Raw genomic sequence first — 24,103 nt, 5'->3', positions numbered from 1 at the left:
AACAAAATAATGTACATATTATTACTAAACAAGATATATTCAGCTTAAAAGTGATCTGGTGACGTCCTTTAGGTATCAAACGAAAATAAAATAAACGCACAATAGGGTGACCCTAAAATTCTGTTCAAAAGTAAATAACTTTAGCTAACGATAATTTTGTTATTTTTGAGTTAAAAAAAAAAAGAAAAAATACGTGATCATTAAATTTTGTTTATGTACAAAATATAAAAATATCCGCACTAAAAAAATTTTCTTCCTGTATAGTAGAATTAAGCCTATTACATCTTACATTTGAATTAGAGAATTTTGTTGACATTGCCATTGACAGAGCTTGTCTAGGAAGTATTGCAACCATGATTATTTCTGCTGCCAAGTACTGTAGTACACATATGCACTGCTGTGTTGTGTGTGCATTCATGAGATCATTGTTGTTGGTATATTACAGGCACATGAAGTTCCATACCTACACCTGAGGGTGAAGGACATTGGGCAGCAAATTATAGGATGTGTTCCTTGCATGCCTTGCACAGTGTCGCTCTGCTTAGTAAGCAAAACTTGCCGCAGGTGGGGCATCTGCTAGGTCCATCAATCTTTGCCAATATTATAAATACTAGATTTTAGCATTTATGATATTGGCATCTTTTACATCTATTATATCTATATAATATAAAAATCAATGCCACTTTTCTTTGTAATTTTATAACCTATCCAAACCAAATGTTTAGATTTGTTCAGACTATTTAGAAGATGGTTTATGTGAAGTTTGCACAAAATTGATCAAGCAGTTCTTCATTTAACACATTTTTGTAACAAATTAATTCAGGGGTAGGGTAAGGTAGGGTAGTATAGGTAGTAAGGATAGAGAAGAAATGCACATACTCGTAATCCAGAAGCTTGACCGTGTCTGCTAGTCTGTTATAAAAATTGGTATGTGTCCATTGGTACATCATCATCATCATTGCAAATCAATAGATGTCCACTGCTGGACATAAGCCTCTTGTAGAACTCCCAAACACAGTCTTGAGCTGCCAGCATCTAGGGACTTTTGTGTAAGCTGCTTGATTTCATCGGTCTACATAGTGGGGTTCACCAGTGGGGTAATTCAACCCCTAAAAGCTTATAAAGGGTTATAAATTTGTCAAGTTTTGTTTTTGTAAAATGGTTCATGGTTAAATAATCTATTGTTATAACAATGTTTTTTGAAATATTATGAAGTATCTAGTACCACAATGAATTTCTGAAGACATTAAATTATAACTTATGGAAGCAGTGCCTCATCATGCTAAATAAATGAAACAAAAAAAAATCAAAAGATATTCTATTTGCTTCCATATTATGATAGGTAAAAATATTAAAGCATTATATTTATTTAAAATAACTTTAATACTAATTATACATATACAATAAATAGTTAAATATTTAAAAATAAGTAATTGTTTATTAAGTAAAACATTCTTACAACTAATTAGAATTTAACAAATCCTGTGTTTCTGAAATTGTACAATAATTTTGATACTTAAAAACACTTATATATTTTAATTGTTTCAAAAATCAGATGTGTTTCAAAAAAATATTAATCTTTAGAAATTCTTGTAACATGTAGGTACATACTAAAAGAATATAAATATCTGTTTAAGTAACAATAAATGTATCTGATTCATTCTTTAATTTGATTATTTAAATCATACACAATGTGATTTAAATAGTTAAATTAAACAACAAATATACCCTAATTTAACTTATGTACTTATAACAGCTCCAATTACACATGACCATGAATTTTAAATATGACTACTTGATGACAACTCACAAAACTATGTGCCTTTGATTACAATTATATGTTTTAATCTAACAACCACTAGGAAGTGGTTTTATATTTGCTATAGAACTCATTCTACGACTTCTCGGTGCTACTCTGCCAGTCATAGTATTTTCAATTTGCTCAAGACTTTTGCCTCGTGTTTCTGGGACGAATATTACTACAAAAAATAAGCTTATAAAACAAATGCAACCAAATAGCCAAAACGTCCCTGCTGGTCCTATACCAACCAAAATATTGTGGAAGGTTTTTGTTACTGTGAACGTGCACAGCCAGTTAAAAGCAGTACATATTGATGCAGCAGCTCCTCTTATTTTAGCAGGCAATATTTCGCCCATCATAAGCCACGGTATTGGACCAAATGCTAAGGAAAATCCGAGCAAATAAATCATAATACTTGTAAGCGGAAGCCACCCTAACGTCGATACATCCGACTTTAAATCATCACGTGCGTAGAAAAATGAACCCAAAACTACAAGTGTAATAGTCATTGTAACAGATGAAATGTAAAGCAATACTTTACGTCCGGCCCGGTCGATGAGGGCCGTAGCAAAAAATGTTGAAATAAAATTAACAAGACCCACAATTATTGTTGATAGATTTTCATCCACAGAACTTCCGGACATTTTGAATATTTTAACAGTGTAAAATATGACCGCGTTGATTCCAGACATCTGTTGAAAAGCCATGAGGCCCAAGCAAATCAAAATAGATTTCAGGTATTTTATATCCAACATTTCCTTGATGCTAGACGCATTTTCAACTTCTGCGTCTGAAAGGGCTATTTCGCGCATCTCATTGTCAATTTTGGTGTTAGAACCGCGTAACCACTGCAGGGCTTTGCGAGCTTCCTCGTTTCGTCCCCGGGAGATATACCAACGCGGTGTTTCAGGGATCATAAACATAAGCAGTAAGAATGGGACGGGAAGAGAGGCACCAAGATACGCTAGTTGAGACCAATCGAGATATTTTCCTGCCACGTAACAAATAAGAATGCCAATATTTCCGATAGCAGTAGGAAACAACCCTAAAGTGCCACGGACTTCGGGTTGGATTGTTTCGCCTAGATATACGGGAAAGGCCAAGGAACCAATGCCTACACAGAGGCCGCATATTGCTCGCCCTGCTAGTACCAAGTGGACAATTTTGGCTGTAGCTATTAAAATCCATCCAATAAAAAATGGAACTGCTGTAAAGAGTATTGTTCGTCGTCTCCCGATGTAGTCCACTAACGGCCCTCCGAGCACCCCACCTGCTAACGCTGCCAATGGCATCAGACCGCCAACCCAGCTTGCCTGCAAATTTAAATTAATTTTGTTATTTTTCCGTCAAAACGTACATATTTGTAAATTCTTCGCCACGTGGAAATCGATGTAAATTTTCAATACCTATTTCACCCCCTTCTATTTATATTTTCGCTTGTATTAAACCTATCATTTAACAAAATTCGAAACAAACGATTTATTTTAAAAAAAAATCCATACAAACTTAGAAAACCTGTTTCACTCCCTTCTGATTTAATTTCCGCGACAAAAAGTCTCATATAACCTTCTTTCGTATTATCTAAAATCGTCTAAAATCGTGCCAAGTTCATTTGAATTCATTCAGTAGTTTCAGTGTGATGCCTGGTCAACAAAAATACGGACAAACAGGCAAAAAATTTAAAAAAGCTTTTAGCTTCAGTAGGTATCGATTATATAATGCCTTCCAACAAAAATTTGCAAAATGTCTTCAATGTACAGAATTTGACCTACAGTTTTACTATAACTATACTCGTAAATTATGACTACTGGCCAATAAACGAAACGTAAAACGTTTTTAATAATTTAAGTAGGTATGTCATTATGATAATCAAACAAACTAAATCAAATTAAATAAATCTAAATTAAAACATACCTCTTCTTCAGAAACAGATATCGTCGTACTATTTTGCATTGTAGCCAGCGCCGGCGATGTATAGGCAGAAGAATAACCCACAATCATCGATCCCAGTGATACGGCGACAGCTGCTAAAACCTGTAAAGAACAACATTTATAAAGCATACCATCTCAGTCCGTGAAGACAAAAATCTTCGAACAGTGCGTGTTGCCAATGATGGCCTATGGTTCCGAGATTGGTCGCTAACTATGGGCCTCATAAGATGGATCAGAGTCACACAGCGAGCGATGGAATGAGCTATGCTCGGAGTATCGAATCAGAATTGAGGAGATCCGCAGAAGAACCAATGTCACCGATAGAGCTCAACGAGTCGCGAAGCAGAAGTGGCAATGGGCGGGGCACATAGTTCGAAGAGCCGATAGACGTTGGGGTCCCAAGGTGCTGGAATGGCGACCCCGCACTAAAAAGCGCAGTTTTGGAAAGGTTGTAGTTTGGGTGGTAACGAGCCACGGCTGAAGCCTCCCACCAGCCAGGCCTGGGCCAATTGAGAAAACCTCAGTCGACCCAGCCGAAAGATCGAACCTAGGACCTTCGTGAATATAAATCATATAAAAATAGATATACTTTTAGAGTTTCACTTCAATAGCTGGGCCATCACGGCTCTAGTGACATATCTCTATTATAAAATCTTTGGTTTATCTCTCTCTCTCTCTCTCCGCGTCGTGTTCCTCATTACTGAGGGTCGTGACCCCCTATCACACATTCATGATTTTTTTCCGCACGATGTCACGCCATGCGGCTCGGCTTTTCGCGACTTGTAGAGCTTCGTGTACTTTTGTATCGAGAGTGGTGCGGATTTGATCTGACCAACGCATCAGGCTACGTCCCCGAGGTCTCTTTCCTTCCACTTTGCCAGTGATAACAAGTTTCTCTAGATTATCTCCTTCTCTCCTGGGAATGTGACCGAAGTACTCGAGGCTCCTCTGAAGACAGGTGGTAAAAAGTCTTTTCGAGATGTTGAGTTGTTAAAACACCGATGCATTGGTTCTATGCGCTGCCCACGGAATACGGAGCATTCTTCGCCAGCACCACATTATACATACAGATAATTAACAGAGTAATTGTGCATTGTACAATGAACTTTCCGTTTGATTACATTAATTATTATAAATGAACTTTATATGACGGCATTGTTGGGAGGTGTGTACGGAGTACGGACAGCATACGAACAATTTAAGCAATCACGGACAATCATTGCTCCCACTTACTTACGTGCACAGCAAATCACTTCGCGTAATCGATATCATCATTGCGTATTTGTTACATTTGTACGTATGCTATAAAAAGCTCACTTATACTTTTTATTTTTATTCTATACAAGTTAGCCCTTGACTGCAATCTCACCTGACGGTAAGCGATGATGCAATCTAAGATGGAAGCTTAGGATGAAAATCCACACCTATTTCGGTTTCTACACGACATCGTACCGGAACGCTAAATATAAACTACGTCTTTGTAGTTAGGGTGGTAACTAGCCATGGCCGAATCCTCTCACCAGCCAGACGTGGACCAATTGAGAAAACCTCAATCGTCCCAGCCGGGGATTGAACCCAGGACCTCCGTCTTGTAATTCCACTACGTATACCACTGCGCCACGGAAGCCGTCAAAAATACTAGTATAACACGATTTTTAACCGCTCCTATCAGAAATTCATCATTGTTACCGATTATTTAGACGAGCTCTAATCTCTTACTAATATTATAAACGCGAAAGTTTGTATGGACGTTTGGATCTTTGTTACTGTTTAATGCCGCTACTACTGAAGGGATTTGGCTGAAATTTGGAATGGAAATAGACATTACTCTGGATTAACACATAGGCTACTTTTTCCCCGAAAAAATCCATGGTTTCCCGAGATTTGCGAAAACTGATGATTTTGATGATATGAATGTTTGGTACTCTTTCACGCCTCGATTACTGCACCGAATTAGCTGAAATTTGGTAATGAGATATACTATAACACATAGGCTACTTTTTATCTCGGAAAATTGTATATAAATTAAGAGTATGCTAATAGTAAAGCAATTTTGTAAAAGTAACAGGATATCTGCGATCATTACTTTCGGAGCTACAGGGATATAAAGGGTCAGATTTGCGGCGTGAAAAAGCGCCTCATACAAAATGGTATGAATTTATGACGTTGTTGATCATAATGATCGTTAGATTTGTATGGGCGTTCAAACAAAATTACAAATATCTTTGTTATTTGTGCGTTTATGTTTATAGTAGGTACATGGAAAATAGTTTGTTTTTCTTCACTTTTAAAGCACATTTTATTTAGTAATCTCGGTTTGTTATACTTCACGCTTCATATTATGACTCAGATAATTATGGAATGTTATGAAGGTAAATAAGAGTAGAACTAAATGCTGGTAAAAATGCTTTTCATGATTTCCGCCAATTTTTAACAATCTACTATTTTGGTCTAACTTCGAGCACTGAAAGAGCACGACTAGAAATAACTTTGTCTTTAAATGTTTTTTATTTTAACCGACTTTAAAAAAAGGACCTCCTTTTTTTTCTCAATTCGACGCGTATGTTTTTTTTTAAATGTTTGTTACCTCATAACTTCGTCATTTATTAACCAATTTTGAAAATTATTTTTTTGTTTGAAAGAGTATACTTTCAGATTGGTCCCATTTAATTTTCATGAAAATCGGTTCCGGTTCGATTGACGTCCACTGTTGGACGTAGGTCTCTTGCATGGACGTCCAAGTACATCGTTCTCGAGCCGCTAGCATCCAGCGGCTCTTCAGTAGTAATTTAATGTATTAAAACAACCTTAAATTACGGTTGTATACTGAACAATTTTCATTAACTGATAACGTAATAAAGCATGAAAATATCCATAGCATTTACGCCGCGCACATGTATTCTTACAAGAAGCGAGATTTCTCCAGAATATTCAAGATTTAAAGTTAATTTCATGCATTCAGAATTACCTACTGTTTTATCAAACTCAATTTTATTAGCCGGCTAAAACATGTTTTCATACGATTAACTTGAAAGTGTACGCCGATATACACGCGAATTATTTTTTTAAAGCAAACCCGAATCCGTCTGATTTTAAATGATTATTATTATTATTAGAAAATGACGTTGACGATTAGGATTTAATTTTATATTTAAATAAGGTTTTGTTTACTATCACTATGACAATAAATGTAGTAAGCCAAGCTAAATAAATGCACTGAGCTAAGAAATAAATTAGTCTTACTTAATTTGAAAAATAGTCTAAATTAAAAAAATAATCTTAGAACCCGACCGCAATGCAATCTCATACGCAATGCAAGTCTAATAATTATTAAGATACATCCATAAACCATGTAAATACCCACTCAAACACATTTCATCAAAATTGGTCTAGCCGTCTTGAAGCTTACTATTATTTACATAAATTTATACAGAAGATGTTAATTATCATTATTGAAATGAAAATCTAATTATTAACAGATTTTACTAAATAATGGGAAAATATTTTTACCCACTCAAACGCTTTTCATCAAAATCCGTCTAGTCGTTTTGAAGTAATGAGTCTATTATTTATATAAATTTATATAGAACTTGATTAATTAATTATCATTATTTAAATGAAGATCTTATTATTAAAAGGTTTTACTAAATAATGGGTAAATAATACGTAAAACTATTTTAATGGTCTGTTTTATATTTAGGAATTTCAGTTCTCACCTACCTGAGAAAAAGTATATTTCGGTTTTTCATATTCACTACCACTCACAACTATACTATAATGAGTATCCGCTCTCATTAAAATCTTCATTTTTGTTAGTAAAAACTACGCACTTATAAGCAAATAATATTTCAACGTCTATGAAAACACTAAACAGTACCACGAACTGAAATCAGTGTGGAACGCGCATGAACCATTCGTGAAATGATTGTGTCCCTCCACAGTCTTAGCGATATATACGAGAACACCAATTGATTGGCAAAACTGATTGGACTCCGAGGTTGTTTTATTCCAAATTTAAATTATTCAAGAAGTTATAGGAAAATTAAGAAAAATTTATCCTGGTATACAAATCATACGTGGAATGGTGACAAGAAATCCAGGCAAAAGCTTCTAATAATGTTGATTGAAAATTGTATTGTTAAGTTTTTGTATTATCTACGAAATTGTTTTTTTTTGCGTTATATATAAAATTTTTAGAGCAGCGTTCTGAAATTCCCAGGTGGCATCACTTTTTCGTCATTTCCGACAACTATCGTCATATTTAAACCAATTTACACAAAATTTTAAAAATTCTATAACTTCCCCATGAATTACTCAAACTGTGAAAACCGCATGTAAATCCGTTCAGTAGTCTAACAAAAGTTCTCAACACAGACAGACAGGCAACCTTAGGACTTATTATCTATTTACTAATATTATAAAGCTGAAAAGTTTGTTTGTTCGGTTGAACGCGCTAATCTCAGGAACTACTGGTCCAATTTGAAAAATTCTTTCAGTGTTACATAGGCCATTTATCGAGGAAGGCTATAGGCTATATTATCCCCGTATTCCTACGGGAACAGTAACCAAGCGAGTGAAACCGCGCGACGTCAGCTAGTAATAATTATACAGTAACTTTTGGATTCATAGTCGTTGCTTTATACTATTTTATTATTTGCAAGTTTGTATTTTGTTCGTCTATGTTATGCATAGTAAATTAATCTTTTTAAATCTCTTTATAATTTTTTTTAAAAGGTACTTTATAACATGCACATGTTGTTTGTGAACCTAGGAACTCTATATAAACATAATTTATGGACGTAATCAATTCTTCTGCCATGAGCATAAACAGTAACCGGCACATCTGGTTGCAAACAACAAGAATATGCGTTGCTCATTGTTATTTTATTGTGAATTAATTCAATTTATTTATCGCCAGTATGTTTGTCGCCCCAATGAGTGTTATAATAAACCTTGGTTTTTAACTAATAACCATCTTTTACCCGTGACTTCGCATCGTGTAATACAGATTTCTATCTTGACTCTATCATCTAAATACGAGTATTTAAATACAAAACATCACGATAACTCGAATACTGCTTGATGTACAAAATTGGTATGTAGGTAGGTAGTAGGTAGTACTCATAGTTAGTAAACGTCCGCTCTAAACGGATTTTACGAGGGTCCAGATTAAGGGTTCTAAGGGCGGACGAAGTCGCGGGCGTCGGCTAGTTATGTAATATTGAAGCTTTTTTTTTTTAGTTTTTCAACACGGTAAATTTTCCCTATTTCCCTTCCTAGATGAAGAGGTTGTGCGACGAGTGATTATGACCACAAAATACAGAAAGCGCTAAAGCTTTATCTACTTTTAATTATGTGGCTACCTACAACCAATAATTCGAAGAGTGGGGTTCGAACCCAAAGTTCGGGTTTGAGCTAATCGTAGAATTATGGTTGTATTTGTATTGGTGGTTTAGATACATAGAGGAGAGAGAAGGATTGCTATATTATGCGAATTAAAAAGCGCGCCCGTGATTATGTCCGCGAAAGGTGTGAACTTTCATTCTACAGAAATGAAATGAAATAAAAGTAATAAGCCTTTATTACTGTACACATTTTTTAAATCTCAAACTATCATTTAATTTATTATTTACTGAAGTAATTATATCGGAAACCGGTTTTTAGGGTTCCGTAGTCCTAAAATAACCCTTATAGTTTTGCCATGACCGACTGTGTGTTCGTCCGACCATTCGTAGCTTGAGTATGAACATTAAAAATGTAAATCTTGAAAAAACTCCCCACTTTACATATTTACGTTTATCTCATACCATGTTGAGTCTTGTACCACTATTTTATATATAGAAATCCGTTTGTAAAATCCCCCCTTCCCTTTTCCAGTTAAATGGTTAATTATGGGTACGTGATAAAATTCACAGAAGTAGAATATAAAATGAAATTACAAGGAAAACTATAACAGCTACGAGTAAGTAGCATTTTGCTATTTAAAGATTTGTAGTCGACCAGCTTAAAAACGTAATTTCAACTTGAAAATTGCATACTAATTCCGTTTTTAATTAAAAAGATAAAGTTGTTAATAAAAGAGTCTGATAAAACTAGAAAGCAGACAAACAGTGCCGTTTTCGTATTATGCATACTCGACACCATGTAGCGCCTATACTATAAAATTATTTAGTCTTTCTATGAAAATTAGATAAAACCTCATTAAATTGTATCGGTAACGTGGTTGAATTAGCGTGAACAGAACATTGTGTTAAATCAGTTATGAATCATCATCACCATCATCATTATTCAAACCATATTCGAGTCACTACTGAGCTCGAGTCTCCTCTCAGAACTTATTCTGCCAAATTAGGGCCAAATAGTCCAGCACGCTGGCCCAATGTGGATTGGCATACTTCACACACGCAGAGAATTAAGATAATTGTCAGGTATGCAGGTTTCCTCACGATTTTTTTCCTTCACCGTTTGAGACACATGATTTTTAATTTCTTAAAATGCATATAACTAAAAAGTTGCAAAGTGCATGCCCCGGACCGGATTCGAACCTACACCCTCCGGAATCGGAGGCAGAGGTCATATCCACGCCTCTAGAGCCGTGATAATTAATAGTGAATTAATTCTAGTTTCACCTAAATCTGTTCAGTCGATTTTGCGTAAAAATTTTTATTAAAAATGTAAACGATAATAATAAAACCCCATTTTTCATAGAGCTTAGAAAATTCCAACGCCATCTCGTACAATCCCAAGCTAACAGTATGCTGGCAAATGCAAGTACTACAGAGATACAAGAGATGGCGTTTTTAAATATGTTTTCATCTTAGATTTAAGAGTAGGCACTTTTCATATTTATTTAATTCGATTTTTTTAGGAAAAGTGCCGTATATTATTATCTTCTTCTTAAATATAAAATTCTTGTGGCACAATGTTTGTTTCCATGCTGCTCCGAAACGGCTTGACCGATTGTTATAAAATTTTATTCTCAGACCTACTGAATGTAGGTCTGAGAATCGCCTAAATTCTAGTCTAGGGGTAAGGTAGGAGTAGCCTAGGATAGGGATAGGGAAGAAGTGCACATAATGGGGATGATGACTAGGTTTGAATATATTGATTTTTATGATACATTCGGGTAAATAGGGTCAATGTTAACTAATTTATACATAAAAAGCAAAAATTGTCTGGATATTTGCAAAATAAATGAGATTATAAAATTTCAAAACTACTAAAACTTTTTTATCGTAATTAGATGAAAATTCATACAGTTTTAGCTTCCTTACATTAAATGTGACATTTTTTAATATATGAACTATAAAGATAAACGCACAAATAACAAAGATATTAGTAATTTTGTTTGAACGCGCATACAAATCTAACGATCATTACATTGCCTATGACGTCATTTTTTCGAGCCATTTTGTATGGGGCGTTTTTCAGGGATCCGCGGCAGCGCCGCAAATCTGACTCTTTAAATCCCTGTAGCTCCGTAAGTAATGATCGCAGATACCCTGTTACTTTTACAAAATTGCTTTACTATTAGTATACTCTTAATTTATATACAATTTAAAAAACTGTCATCATCCCTATTCAAAGCGAAGCTTGACCGGGTCCGCTAGTATACATGTACCTACTCGTATATCTTTCTATACGTCTATCCTAATAGTTTATAGAGATAAAGTTTGTGGTATTGTAAGGGGTAATCTCTGAATCTACTGAACCGATTTTAAAAATTCTTTTACCAATAAACAAAGCCACGTTATTAGCGATTGTCATAGGCTATGTTTTATCCCCGTATTCCCACGGGAACAGGAACTACGCGGGTGATACCACAGGGCGTCTAGTTGTATATACTTAGAAAGACACGAAATTATTAATAAGATTGTTGCAATTGAATTCAGGCTCTTCATTTTTGTGTTTCCTTCATTGAATTGGATAAAAATGAAAACTAAAAAGCTTCATCCAAATCAACAGAGTGAGAAGCTTGAATTAGTAAAACTTTGAACTACATAATTTACATACCTAAAGTGCGGAAAGTATGTATCTTTATCAAAAAATAATAATAATCGTTATGAATCATATAGTTTAAAACGTTTTAGAAACTTATTATGTTACAATCCATACTTGAAATGACTGAAAAAAGGGTTTTAAAATTAAAAATTCTCATGTTAGTTTGATATTTTTATATTAAAATATAACAAATTAAATAAATATGACGTCCGTAATATACGGAGCCATTTTTGTGGTTTCTTATGCTAATGATTTTGCTAATATTCTATTGACTAAATCACAAAATAGGGTTTGGTTATAAAAATATTTGTCATGATAAGATTTTATTACACATGAATATTATATAATTTAAAATTACGTTGTACAGATCACGTGTGTATATTATTGTAAAGTATATAATATACAAATAAACCATTTATCTAAATCATTTTATTACTATTAATAATAATTTTCATCATTAATACACCTAATATATGTACCTCACAATAGTACTGGGCCAATGATCTAAATGTCCGCTATTTTTAATTACAATAAAAATATTAAAAATAAATGTATAATTGCTAGTATTAACGATAAGGAGGAACTATTTATCACTTAAATATTATTTCTATTGACTTTCTATATTTACAAGGTTCATTCTATGAATACAATCCAAATCAGTCTTCAACGTGTACGGCAAAAGTTTGCAATGCCATACTTTCTTCACATGATTTTAAGCTAATTTCTTATACCTTTCTAAAGCAGGACCTGCAGGCCCTGCTTTCTGGAATGTATTTCACAACGCGTAACGTACGCGATAATATTGTGACTAACAGCCATTAACCACTGGCTTACTGCTGCTGTGACTGCGTACTCTTCGTGACCCACCCGTCAGTTTCTTTTCAATTTCTTCTAAACTCTTGCCCTTAGTCTCCGGCACGAAGAATATCACAAATAGCAGCCCAATTATACAAACTGCTGAGTATAACCACATTGCCCCAGACATATTGATCCATTGTACAATTTTGTGGAAAGAAGTAGTAATTATGAAAGTGCATGTAAAGTTCAAGCCTGTAGCCAGTGATGCAGCTGTCCCTCGAATCCTGGACGGTAAGATCTCACCCAACATCAGCCATGGAATGGGACCGAATCCAATAGAGAAACCCAACACATATATCATAAGACAAGCCAATGGCAACCATCCGTAGCTGCTGACGTCGACTTTCATATCTCTAATATATAAATAAGATCCAAGAATAGTTAATGTTGTAATCATTGAAACAGATGAGACGTATAGTAGAATTTTTCTTCCTAAACGGTCAATGATGGCGGTTGCAATGAATGTCGACACAAAGTTAACAACGCCAATGATGATACTACACATGTCTTTGTCCAACGTGCTGCCAGCCATTAAAAACAATTCAGAAGAATAAAAGATTACGGCGTTAATCCCACTCAATTGCTGGAATAACATAAGGCCCAGAGAGATCAGTACCGCCGGAAGATATTTCTTTGAAAACAGCTGAGCGAATGTATTGCTTCCCTTTGTAAGATCCGCTTCAGCTTGCGACCGCATCAGGTCCCTCATTTCCTTCTCAGTATCCACATTCTTTCCTCGTAACCATTGCAGAGACTTTCGGGCGTCATCAGCTCGGCCTTTCGAAATATACCATCTTGGTGTCTCTGGCGCGATTATCATTAACAAAAATACTGGAACTGGTAACGCTGCTCCGAAAAAGGCTAAGTTTGACCAGTTCAGGAAATTTCCAACAAAGAATGCGAGCAAGATTCCAATGTTACCGAACGCTGTTGGTAAAAGTCCTAAGGCGCCTCGTACTTCAGGTTGTATTGTTTCTCCAACATATACTGGAAACGCGAGACTTCCGATTCCAACGCAAACGCCACAGAGAGCTCTACCAGCGAACACCATTGCGACTTTAGCTGCATTTGCAATCAGCATCCAGCCGATGAAAAATGGAATCGATATGCACATAATGGTAAGCTTTCGTCCGGCGAACTCGATTAAAGGCCCACCAGCGATGCCGCCCACCAAAGCGGCCAAAGGCATCAATCCTCCAATCCAGCTACCCTGTAAATGAAAAAAAGGCTCAAATAAATACATTGTTCCATTTGCTTAGAAACAATAGTAGGTACTCGTATAAAATCTAATGTAAAAGTGCGATGATTATTTTTAAATTAATTCTACCAGAAAAATCGTCTTGTGTCTGACACCATTTTTGGTGATTCAGGAACATTACCATTTTTGAAATCAAACTGAATGGTATATTTTTATATTATTTTATAATGAATATATTTTATAAATTATTTCAATTTACCTCATCTTTTGTAATTGATAACGTCTCATTCATGCTAAGCAGAGCAGGAGATGTGTAGCCTGACGTGAATCCAACAATCATGGATCCCATTGACACAGCGAAGGCCGCGAAAATCTGTAACAATTATAAAACTTAAAATTAATTTCAGAATCATTATCATCCACTGTCATATTTGAACATGGGATAGTCCTCCTTGTTTTAAGAAAAAATAGGGAATATTTTACATGTCGAAATGCCGATCATTATTGTTATTGGGTACTTTTATCACCGAATATCGACAAATTTGGTAAAAACCTACTACAAAATGTATAAAGAATACACCTGATGTGTGTACATTTTAGACATGTTTAATCGAAAACTTTTCCTTTTTAGACAACTACAAAGTATAAAAATATTATTAAAAGAAATCACTACACGTGTCCATGTTACCCGAACCGAACCCAGATAATTCTGAAGTGCAGTGCGCATTTCTTACTTTTATGTACTAGAACCTTGTATGTGCTTAGCGTTTTTATGTTTGTGGGTTTACCCTTAAGTAAACGTACGAAGATTATTAGGTAGTGAGCAAACTACTTTGTAGGAGCAAGCTACTGGCTAGTTATGTGTACCACAAACTTTATTAAGGGCAGTAAATACAAAAGTTAAACTGAACTTTCGTATCTATATTTATTCTAAAGATATTGTAACATTCATCCGAACAAAATTAGTAATATTATTAGGTAAATTTAATAAAATGTATTAATATGTAGTTAAAAACGGATTAAATTTAATATTGTTAATAAAAATTACGTTCAAGTGATAATAATATAACTTTGTGGTTTGGCTAATAATGAAAATAAATAAGCAAACTAACCTGTGTCCACAGAAAGAGACGCTGAGTGGTGGGTCCGTAAGGTTGGGCATCTCCGTTGATTGAGAAATTAGGATCAGGTTTAGCTTTACTGCTCTCCGTGCTTAGTTGTTTGACGAAAGGCACAGAATTGCGTATGTTTTCCTCCTTGGCGCTCTTTATCTCCATCTCCATTTTGTATTTGAATTCGTTCCCCAGACTGATTTGGCGTAGTTGTTGGAAATGTCGACGGGTATTCTCAAATGAGTCTTGTTCGTCCTCACTGCTGCTTTCGGTGGACACAATCTCTGGGATGGTTTCGTAGTTGGGGGCAAGGTTCCCTTGGGAGCCACAGGATGTTGCTAGGGATGTGCAGGTCGTGGACGCTGAAAGCGATGGCCGTGAAGGAACTCTCGCGTATTTGGCACCGCGAGTAGTTGAACGGTACAACCGTTCCTCGTCCGGCTGGACACGTCGGCTTTGTTCGTTTCCACCCTGGAATAATAAAGGATACCATTAAACATTGCATCGCGGTTTTTAACACGCTCATTTACGATGTTACTTACAAAAATAAAAAAAGCAAAGTTATTAGCACTATTAAATTGACAAGTCAACAAAAAGTGATCAAAGGAGTTCACTAAACATTCGATACTGGAGCAGACATCCGCAAACAAGGTCCATTTATTGTATTCATTATCTTATGTACGTAAGACATTTATATCGATAACTTGGGGTCACATAATATAGAGAAAACATTATAAGTATAACTTTAAGTGTGCATAAAGTTATAGCATGTTCGTGATAGATAAAGCTACCCTGACCTTATTGGCACGATCGTTTTAGTCTTAGACATAACTCGGGATCAAAGGCGGTATTAAAATTATTCCACACTTCACAATAGATACTGGAATAATATTCTTCATTGTTCACGACTCTACTGCTATTGTAGAAATACGTCTGCTCCAATCGATTGTTGATGTTATCAGTTCTTAGTGTGGCCATAATGGTGTTTGTCTAAAATATATAGCATAAACAACTTCTTTCACTGTCGTAACATCCACAAATGAGACAGCCTTTTCAAACTCTTGTTGATATTTACTATTGAAAACATTTTGTTTCGTTATTATTTTCCGTATTATATCTACTTAAAAAGTTAAGTAAGATTTATAATTATTATTGGCACACTATGATAATTATAATGTTGTAGTAATTACCTTGAATTCATTCCAAAGAATTTGTGGATCGACGTTAAAAGTATTATAAGTTTTCATCGGGATACGATAATTTTATATTGTAATTGACATAAATTTGACAGTACTTTCTGTTATGTTTTGATGTGTGTCATATATTGATATATATTATGATTATAATTTTTAATTATTATTTTATGTAGATACTATATCACTACACTAATCTGTGATTAAAAATATACGTGCGCAAGGTGGACTGTGGCCTTGTGTGAGATGAGATTGGGCGCCTTTAAAAAACTTATAATAGTTTATATACGATATAATACTATACAATACCATAATTTACAAGCCTTTGCTCGTATGTACTCAAACTTAATCTATATATCTATACTAATGTTATAAATAGGTAAAGTTTGTGCTACAGTAGGGTAGATAGGGTAATCTCTAGATCTACTGAACCGATTTTGAAAATTCTTTTACCACTAAAAAGCCACGTTATTTTTGAGTGTCATAAGCTATTTATTTCGTATTCTCATGGGAATGGGAACTACGCGAAACCGCAGGACGAAGGCTAGTGATTTATATTTATTTATTTTATGTAATAGAAATTATTATGACGTACTTTGTTTTTGCGACGTTATTGAACCATTTAGATGGGTCGAGATAGTATCACGTGGCTCTTGGTGCATTTCTCGGTATAATAGTGTAGTTAGGTAAGTACATACATGAGTTAGGTAAACAGCATAATTAGTAAATTACAAATAAATAAATCCTTTACCCACATAGGCTTGAATAAAATATAACACTATTTACACTTTAAACATCTTTTATAAAACACAAATTATACTCGTACTTTATAATTATTTGTACATTGTAGTTATTTGTAATTCATTTGAGATATTTGAATGTTAAACGAATATGTTCCCTTGTAAATTTCACAAAAATTTAACCATCTGGTTGAACGTTACGATGAATAAAAGGCCTATTTAACCAGATGGCTACGATATCTATATGTCCTAAGTATATAAAGAAAGCTATTATATATTTTTTTTAAATATAACTTTATATTAATAAGTTATCACGGCTTACTTATTTTATGTACAAGTACATACATAAATAAAAACCTACTTTGTATATCAATTAAACTACATAGGACAAATTATTACAGATAAAACTTGTAAGACACCAAAACAAAAATTAAAAACTCAATACAAAGATAACTTTCTATCACTCGCTTATCATGGATGTGCAAATCCACATTGAACCATATAATGTTTTGGATTTTGATATTTAAAGCGAAGACGTTTATTTACGTATATCCCATTAGTTGTTCTTAATTTGCTAGTCGTTTTTGGGTACCGTAGTCAGATAATGAACCCTTCCACTCTATGTTATAGCCTTAATAACTAACAGTTAGGTATGTATTCTCGATTATTTATCAAGAATTATCGTATATTTGGAAAAAATATCATAAAAAGTTTTTTTTATTACTTATAGTATATACTTTCTAACATCCTTCCTATTAAAAAGGTGTAGGTAGATGAATTTTATGTGGTTTAAAATTGGTGTATTAAACCTGGGCGAAAAGTAATGCATTTGCTTTTGTATTTTTTGTGTCATTTATAATAACTAAATCTATTGTAAATAGATATCGCATCTTTTTTTAAAATATCGTTGATTTTATAATAAAAAAAATGTTTCTTTGTACGGAACTAATCTTAATTGTGTGTGTGTTGACACTTAGGTACTTTACCACTTAGATACTAACTAACTTAATGAAAGATAAGATAAATACATATAATTAATGAAAAACAGAAATTTTATCTTGTAAGTTTTGTGTTTTGTTTAACATTAATTGTTTTAGTCGAATTCTGGTAAATAAATGAAATTTTTAATATTTAAATTTTATTCAAAAAGATTTATTTATTATTATTAAATTTTATTTATATTCAAACATATTAGATCGATGTAGATATTAGGTATTTTAAATCTTTGAGTTTAAGATTTAAATGCTTTCTAACTGTGGAACTCTATGAAAGCATTATTTATTATTTGATGTTACACTTTATATATGTGTTAGTTTTTACCAAACACATTCATTTCGCGGCATCCTCGTCATCTCAACCCTTGGAAGAAATGCCGCTACATTGTACAGTATATTATTATACATACATAATCAGAATAATATCGTCTATGAGGCTGTGATACCAAGGGCTTCGTCAATTTATGCCCATACTTCTACGTATAAAAAATTCCAAGTTAGTAAACTATGGAGTTTAGGCCATAATGGCTATGGAAAGTAGCAGGCTACCAAAGTTCAGACTCTCAATATGAAACTTAATTTTTTATTTTATTCGTAACTAACCCCGCGGTTTCACTCGCGTCTTTCGCGTTCCTGTGAGAATACGGGAAAAAATATAGCCCATGACACACACAAATAACGTGGATTTCTAGTGGTAATATAATTTAAAAAATCATTTCAGTAGATCCAGTGACTACCCCCTACAATACTACAAACTTTACCTCTGTAAAATTTTAGTGTAGATAGTATAAGAACATGTCACCATAGATGTTTTTTTTCTATTCCGAACATAAATCCTTTAACTTTCTGACAAAGTTTCAGCATTTATCATGAAGAATGAAGATCTAGCCGTCGCAGGTTATATTTAATTCTGACAGAAAATGATGCAATGCCATCTAGCGGTACACTCGGGAAATACGATCCTAACCAGTTTGATGGAAAGCGCTGTTTGTATGCAGCTACGCACTGCATTATTTCAAGCGAAATCTTCTGTTTTCAGTACGATGGCGCTACTATCGCAAGTTATGAAACTGAAACAGGAAATGCTAATACGAAAGTAGATAACTTTTACAGACTGTCATATTATTACAGTATTAATGTAGAGAAAACTATAATTTTTCCTCTGTTCAAGCTAACGTATAACCGATTACCTCAAATAGTCCAGTTTAACTAATTGTCTAGGTACTTAAAAGTGAGTTTTTATTCAAGTCAAAAAGTTCAAGTAAGATTTGAATATTCATAGTCCTCATTGTTTTATAGTTGAAATGCATAGATGCACTGGTTACAAATACATTGATGTTCACTTTATTATCGGCTCTTCTCAAAAGAACCTGCCTTTCGAACCGATGTTAGAGTCCAGAGTATCTACAAATAGTAAAAAATACTAGACGTTTCAGAAGTGAAGTAATGAATTTCTATTTGATTTTGATTTAATTAAATTCAAATTTCAGTCAGCACCAAACCAAACACCAATCATTCTCAATATATTTTGAAATCACATTAAATATACTAGGTATATTTGATGATTTGATTTTATTATAATATGCGGGCATGTGCGGACAAACTCTAGATCAGAGGTTCCCAAACTTTTTTGGTTCCAGTGGTCCCCCTGCTATATTTCTCTCCAAACTCGACAAAAAATTTGATTGAATTCACCTATGTAAAATTTTCGTTGCAGCTGAATCAACAGCCAAAACAACAGTTAAAATATAGTGAGAATTGATTACTTAGTTATGTAATTAATTAATTGATTGTGTGTGGATGACAAAAAGTTAATAAAATTGTCCAGGCAAAAACTTATTTCAGCGAACGTTAATTTTTGACTTGCTTACAGGACAAGGAAACAATCAATTCACAATTATTTTATTTAGAAAATAGATAAATTTTCGTGGACCCCCGCTTTCGTATCGTGAACCCCCATGTTTATTTCACGTCAACGTAGACCCTCGCCGAATCTTCCTTAGACCCCTAGGGGTCCACCTGGACCACTTTGGGATTCTATGCACTAGATAGTGCGACCTTGTTAATTTTTCTTGCTTATTGTTTTGGCTCGTATGTAAAATAAAAACTTTGATTGATTGTAAAATACAGACACATGAACTATACGAGGAAGGTCATTATTAAAAGATAATGACCTTCTTTTAGCCTGTTATAGATGTACATTGTTTAAACGCGAGAGTAACTGCGTGGCACTGTCGGCTCTAACTCTAACTGCAAAAATAAAATTGGACAAATCGCTATGTACAGTATCTTTTCAGTTTTTTCAATTTTCAATAATTGTATACAGGATAAGTTGCAATAGGTAGTATGTAACTATGTACGTTGTATACTAATCAATAAATATTGACTCTTGGTGCGATCTCAAAAGTTGTGGCGATTGTATACATTATGAGTGTGGTTGCTAGGCAACCCCCTGAATACACCGACGCGTCGAGAGTTCCCTTCCAGAACTTTCCGAGCTTTCCTTGGAAAGCTTGAAAAGTTTATACAAATCTATATATTTTGATACAAACATTTCCCGAAGCTTCTGATCTTATAAATAGATTTATTCATTTAAAATTTAGTTCTAGTCAAGTACTTTATTGAATGTGCTAATAACTTTACTTAAATTCGTAAATATTAAATTTGTGAACTTACCATTTCTGTGGAGAGCTGTTTGAGATATCCCATGATCTTCCCCACGGCGTTGGGGTTGTTCTTGTTGAAACTCATCTTGGATAATTCACTTGTTTACTTTTTATATACTAAAAATTGTCCTCTGTAGTCAGGGCAGGGTAAAAGTCTCTGGTAAACACCACTATAGTTCCTTTTATTTATACTACAAGTTCAAATATTTGAAATTCACTTAAAAAAGTCACACATCACTTGAAATAGTCTATTTTGCATTTATTTGTGAATGCTTAGACAGCGACTCTACGAGCCAACTGAAGTCCGATTTCACAGTTTACGATACAGTTTATTATATTTCAATACAGCACAGTGAAAATGTTTAATTTTCACGCAGTCAGTTCTAAAGGTTTCTGTTTCGCGCGCCGCAGCAGGGGTGCACAACATTCAGTTTTTTAAGTCGACTCGGCGGACGAAAATGTTGGCAACGCGTACCGTTTGCTTCAGAGCACAAGTTATCTATTGAAACTTGCAGATGGCAGCGCAGTACTTTATATAGAAGGTTTGCGGCGCTCGCCGCTGATTGCCGCCACCCCTGCCCCTCGCTTGCACTCCGCTACCTCCCCCCCCTCGTCGCGTTACAGCTTTTCCATGTGTGCGAAAGATTTTCAGTGTGTGTTACACGCACACAGAACCTTCACCAAGTCTTTACCTGAATTACATTTGTGTGAACGACTCCGTTTGAATTATTAGCTTTTGCTAAAACTGAAGTTAATAAGTACATCGGCTTAATAAGTATTTTATCGCTATTGTATGTATATTAAAATTGGAATACAATTACTTTTCTGTGTAATTCTAAGTACATGGCACTGGAAAATAAGGAAGATAAATTAGAAAACATCTCGTTTTTGTTAAACTATTATTATTACCTTTTTATTACTACCTTATTATTATGGGAGTATTATCCAGTCCAGACGTCAGTATTAGTTTCAGAATTAGGAAATATAAATTATATGAATATCACAAAAAATACTCTAAAGTGTTTTTCAGATAGCATGGGTACGGTGACAGTCGCCTGTATGAGGTTTTACTGTTATCGTGAATCGCGGCAAACTTTCAAGAGTGAAACTAACTGTCACCCGCACCATCCTACATGAAACTAACTGTAACAACACCTGCCTCTAAAATTCTAGAGTGTAATAAACTCGTCCGGGACCGAGGAACGGTGTCATAACCATGCCTGCTAAATTTTGTGTGCTTACTTGGTTGTTCAAGTATGGTTACCACATGACCATATATTTATTTCATTTACGAATATCTAACACCTGCCCCTTGACTCTTCTGATGCCCGTAAGCTCTAGCATGCTTAGGCTGTCAGTTTCTGAGCATTTGAGCGTCTGTTTGATGCTGAATCTACAGCATCGAACAGACTAGATGCTCAAATGCTCAGAAATTCTCATGACTTGACAAAATAACTTAAGCAACAGTACACCAAATTTCGAATCGATGATTCTGAAAATGATGTAATTATTGTTCAATATACTAAACCAGTATTGTTATTTTTAACTGACTTATAATTTTTTTTTCGACTCGCTATGATAACACAACAAAATAAATAACCCAAGAATTTAAAACTATTTTACAGATGTCTGAAAAACGTTATTCCTTATTAGTTATACTTAGAACACACCCTTAGTCACACCCACTGAATTTTCATAATGATGTAATGATTGTGAAAATACGGCAATGCCTGTGACGGTGTCCTAATTAACTGTAATGGCCAGACTTTCTTCAATTTATTAACCCCCCACGCAAAAAGAGGGGTGTAACAAGTTTGACGTGTCTGTCTGTCCGAAAGTCTGTCAGTGGCACCAGAATATATTCGAGTGGGGTCTCAAATGAAAGCGCAATGAAAGAGAATATTGATGACTTGAAGAGTGCCATTAATAATTTCATGACCTTCGGGGGTTTTTCAAAATATTCAATTTTATTTCATTAAAGCTGAAAGTTGCTAAAAACTGAAAGTCAGCGATTCACCTACTTAGGTAGGTTCGGTAGGCAACTATGGATATGGAATAAAAACCATGGAAGCTTTGGAAGATAGCAGGTTTCAATGGTATTTAGACCTCAACTGTCCAAGTAGAAATCAATATATTCGTCGACCTCTATGGCGCAGTGGTGAACGCGGTGGATTTACAAGATGGAGGTCCTGGGTTCTATCCCCGGCTGGGCTGATTGAGATTTTCCTAATTGATCCAAGTCTGGCTGCTGGGAGGCTTCGACCGTGGCTAGTCACCACCCTACCGGCAAAGACGTACCTTACAAGTGATTTACCGTTCCGGTACGATGTTGTGTATGAACCGTCAGAGGTATGGGTAGAATGAACTTGTAGCTCTTCAAGGTTTGCCCGCTTCCATCTTAGACTGAATCGTCACTTAACATCAGGTGAGATTGCAGTCAAGGACTTGCTTGTCATTGAATAAAGAATTAAAAAAAATCTTATATTGTATTACGATTAGATGAGATCGCGGATTAAAATACAATAAGTTTTAATTCAAATAAAAAATAGGAGTTATAGCTGTCTATTTTTATTCTCATGATTCCACGATTTAGCAACCTCGTTCTAATTACGTTTATTGCTAACAAAACAGCGCTAACTAAATAATTAGGTACAATATCATTAATTTCACTATCGCTTCAGTTTCGGCTCTACGGTTGATTATTATTTTAATAGTAAAAGTTAACCTACATACTAAAATAAAACAAAATTAATGTAGGTATTTATTATACTATGTAAATAGAATTAGGTATATTTAATATATAATATAAAGATAACAAAAGCATAATGCATATTAAGGCTCCAGGATATATAACTTATATTCTTCATTAAAACTAAATACTACTAAATTATAGCCCCCTTAACAGTGAAGCAGCGTGGAAGGTCTAAGCTACATAGGTATCGTCCTTTAAGGAGGTCTGGCCCTGTGGCTCCTTTAATAATATGCTCCCGACCGACTTTTTTTTTTTTTTGTGGCTGTGGCTGTGGCTGCTTTAAGTGAGTCGTGAATGTATGTGGACTAAAACAATTACCACTAGAAAATGGCCCGCCAAGTCAAATTGCAGCAGCGTGAAAGGTCTACTAGCTACATAGGTAGGTATCCTCTCTCACATAAGGAAGCCTGGGACTTTAGTGGGCTATTAAAATTAGCTGATAATAATGAACAACATGCTAGACAGACTCTGCAAACTATTCGCAGTGTAAAGGCATTGTGAAAGATAGCGTAGGTAAAAATGTAGGCGGGTCATGCACGTCACCGTGACGTGAGCCGGCACAATCTGCGCGCGCTCCTCGAGTGCCTCTGTTGTTAGGGTTGTCTACTTCTTTATCTAGTGGTATAATTCAGAAGTGGTCTCATTGATTGACACGAGCAATTCGGCTCACTGCTGTGCTCGAGTCTCCGCTCAGAATGAGCTATTATGTGATTTATTCGCCAAAAATTCTAGATCGTTTTAATTTGGCAAGTCAATACATTCACACACTGCGACTCTTATAAATGAGATCTAGGTGTGTATTGTTTTTAAAGTGCTTGTCATGCCGTCTCGTCTTACATCATTGAAATAGTTATT

The 24,103-nt window shown here is 34.7% G+C and overlaps 3 protein-coding genes across 5 annotated transcripts in view; 1 reads left to right on the top strand and 2 right to left on the bottom strand.

Moving 5' to 3' along the window:
- Positions 1–24,103, top strand: part of LOC112050915 (RING-box protein 2) — a 45,840-nt gene that overhangs the window by 1,570 nt on the left and 20,167 nt on the right. The window lies entirely within an intron of this gene.
- On the bottom strand, positions 1,372–7,660 carry LOC112056423 (facilitated trehalose transporter Tret1-like). Its single transcript, XM_024096859.2, has 3 exons — positions 7,454–7,660; positions 3,716–3,835; positions 1,372–3,114 (listed from the first exon to the last, which is right to left on the bottom strand). The coding sequence occupies exons 1-3, from the start codon at positions 7,538–7,540 to the stop codon at positions 1,849–1,851; spliced, it is 1,473 nt and encodes a 490-aa protein (XP_023952627.1). The 5' UTR covers positions 7,541–7,660; the 3' UTR covers positions 1,372–1,848.
- On the bottom strand, positions 11,893–21,009 carry LOC112056421 (facilitated trehalose transporter Tret1). 3 transcript variants are annotated; one of them, XM_024096855.2, is made up of 4 exons: positions 20,507–21,009; positions 14,903–15,373; positions 14,050–14,163; positions 11,893–13,802 (listed from the first exon to the last, which is right to left on the bottom strand). In XM_024096855.2, the coding sequence occupies exons 1-4, from the start codon at positions 20,579–20,581 to the stop codon at positions 12,543–12,545; spliced, it is 1,920 nt and encodes a 639-aa protein (XP_023952623.1). In that variant the 5' UTR covers positions 20,582–21,009; the 3' UTR covers positions 11,893–12,542. The 3 variants fall into 3 exon arrangements, with proteins under 3 accessions (XP_023952623.1, XP_052747359.1, XP_023952624.1); XM_052891399.1 differs by lacking the exon at positions 20,507–21,009 and adding an exon at positions 16,093–16,237; XM_024096856.2 differs by lacking the exon at positions 20,507–21,009 and adding an exon at positions 15,445–15,466.

Source organism: Bicyclus anynana, chromosome 1 (assembly GCF_947172395.1).
Source record: "Bicyclus anynana chromosome 1, ilBicAnyn1.1, whole genome shotgun sequence".
NCBI lineage: Eukaryota > Metazoa > Arthropoda > Insecta > Lepidoptera > Nymphalidae > Bicyclus > Bicyclus anynana.
The sequence above is the reverse complement of the archived record's forward strand: the minus strand, read 5'-3'. Positions and strand labels throughout refer to the sequence as shown.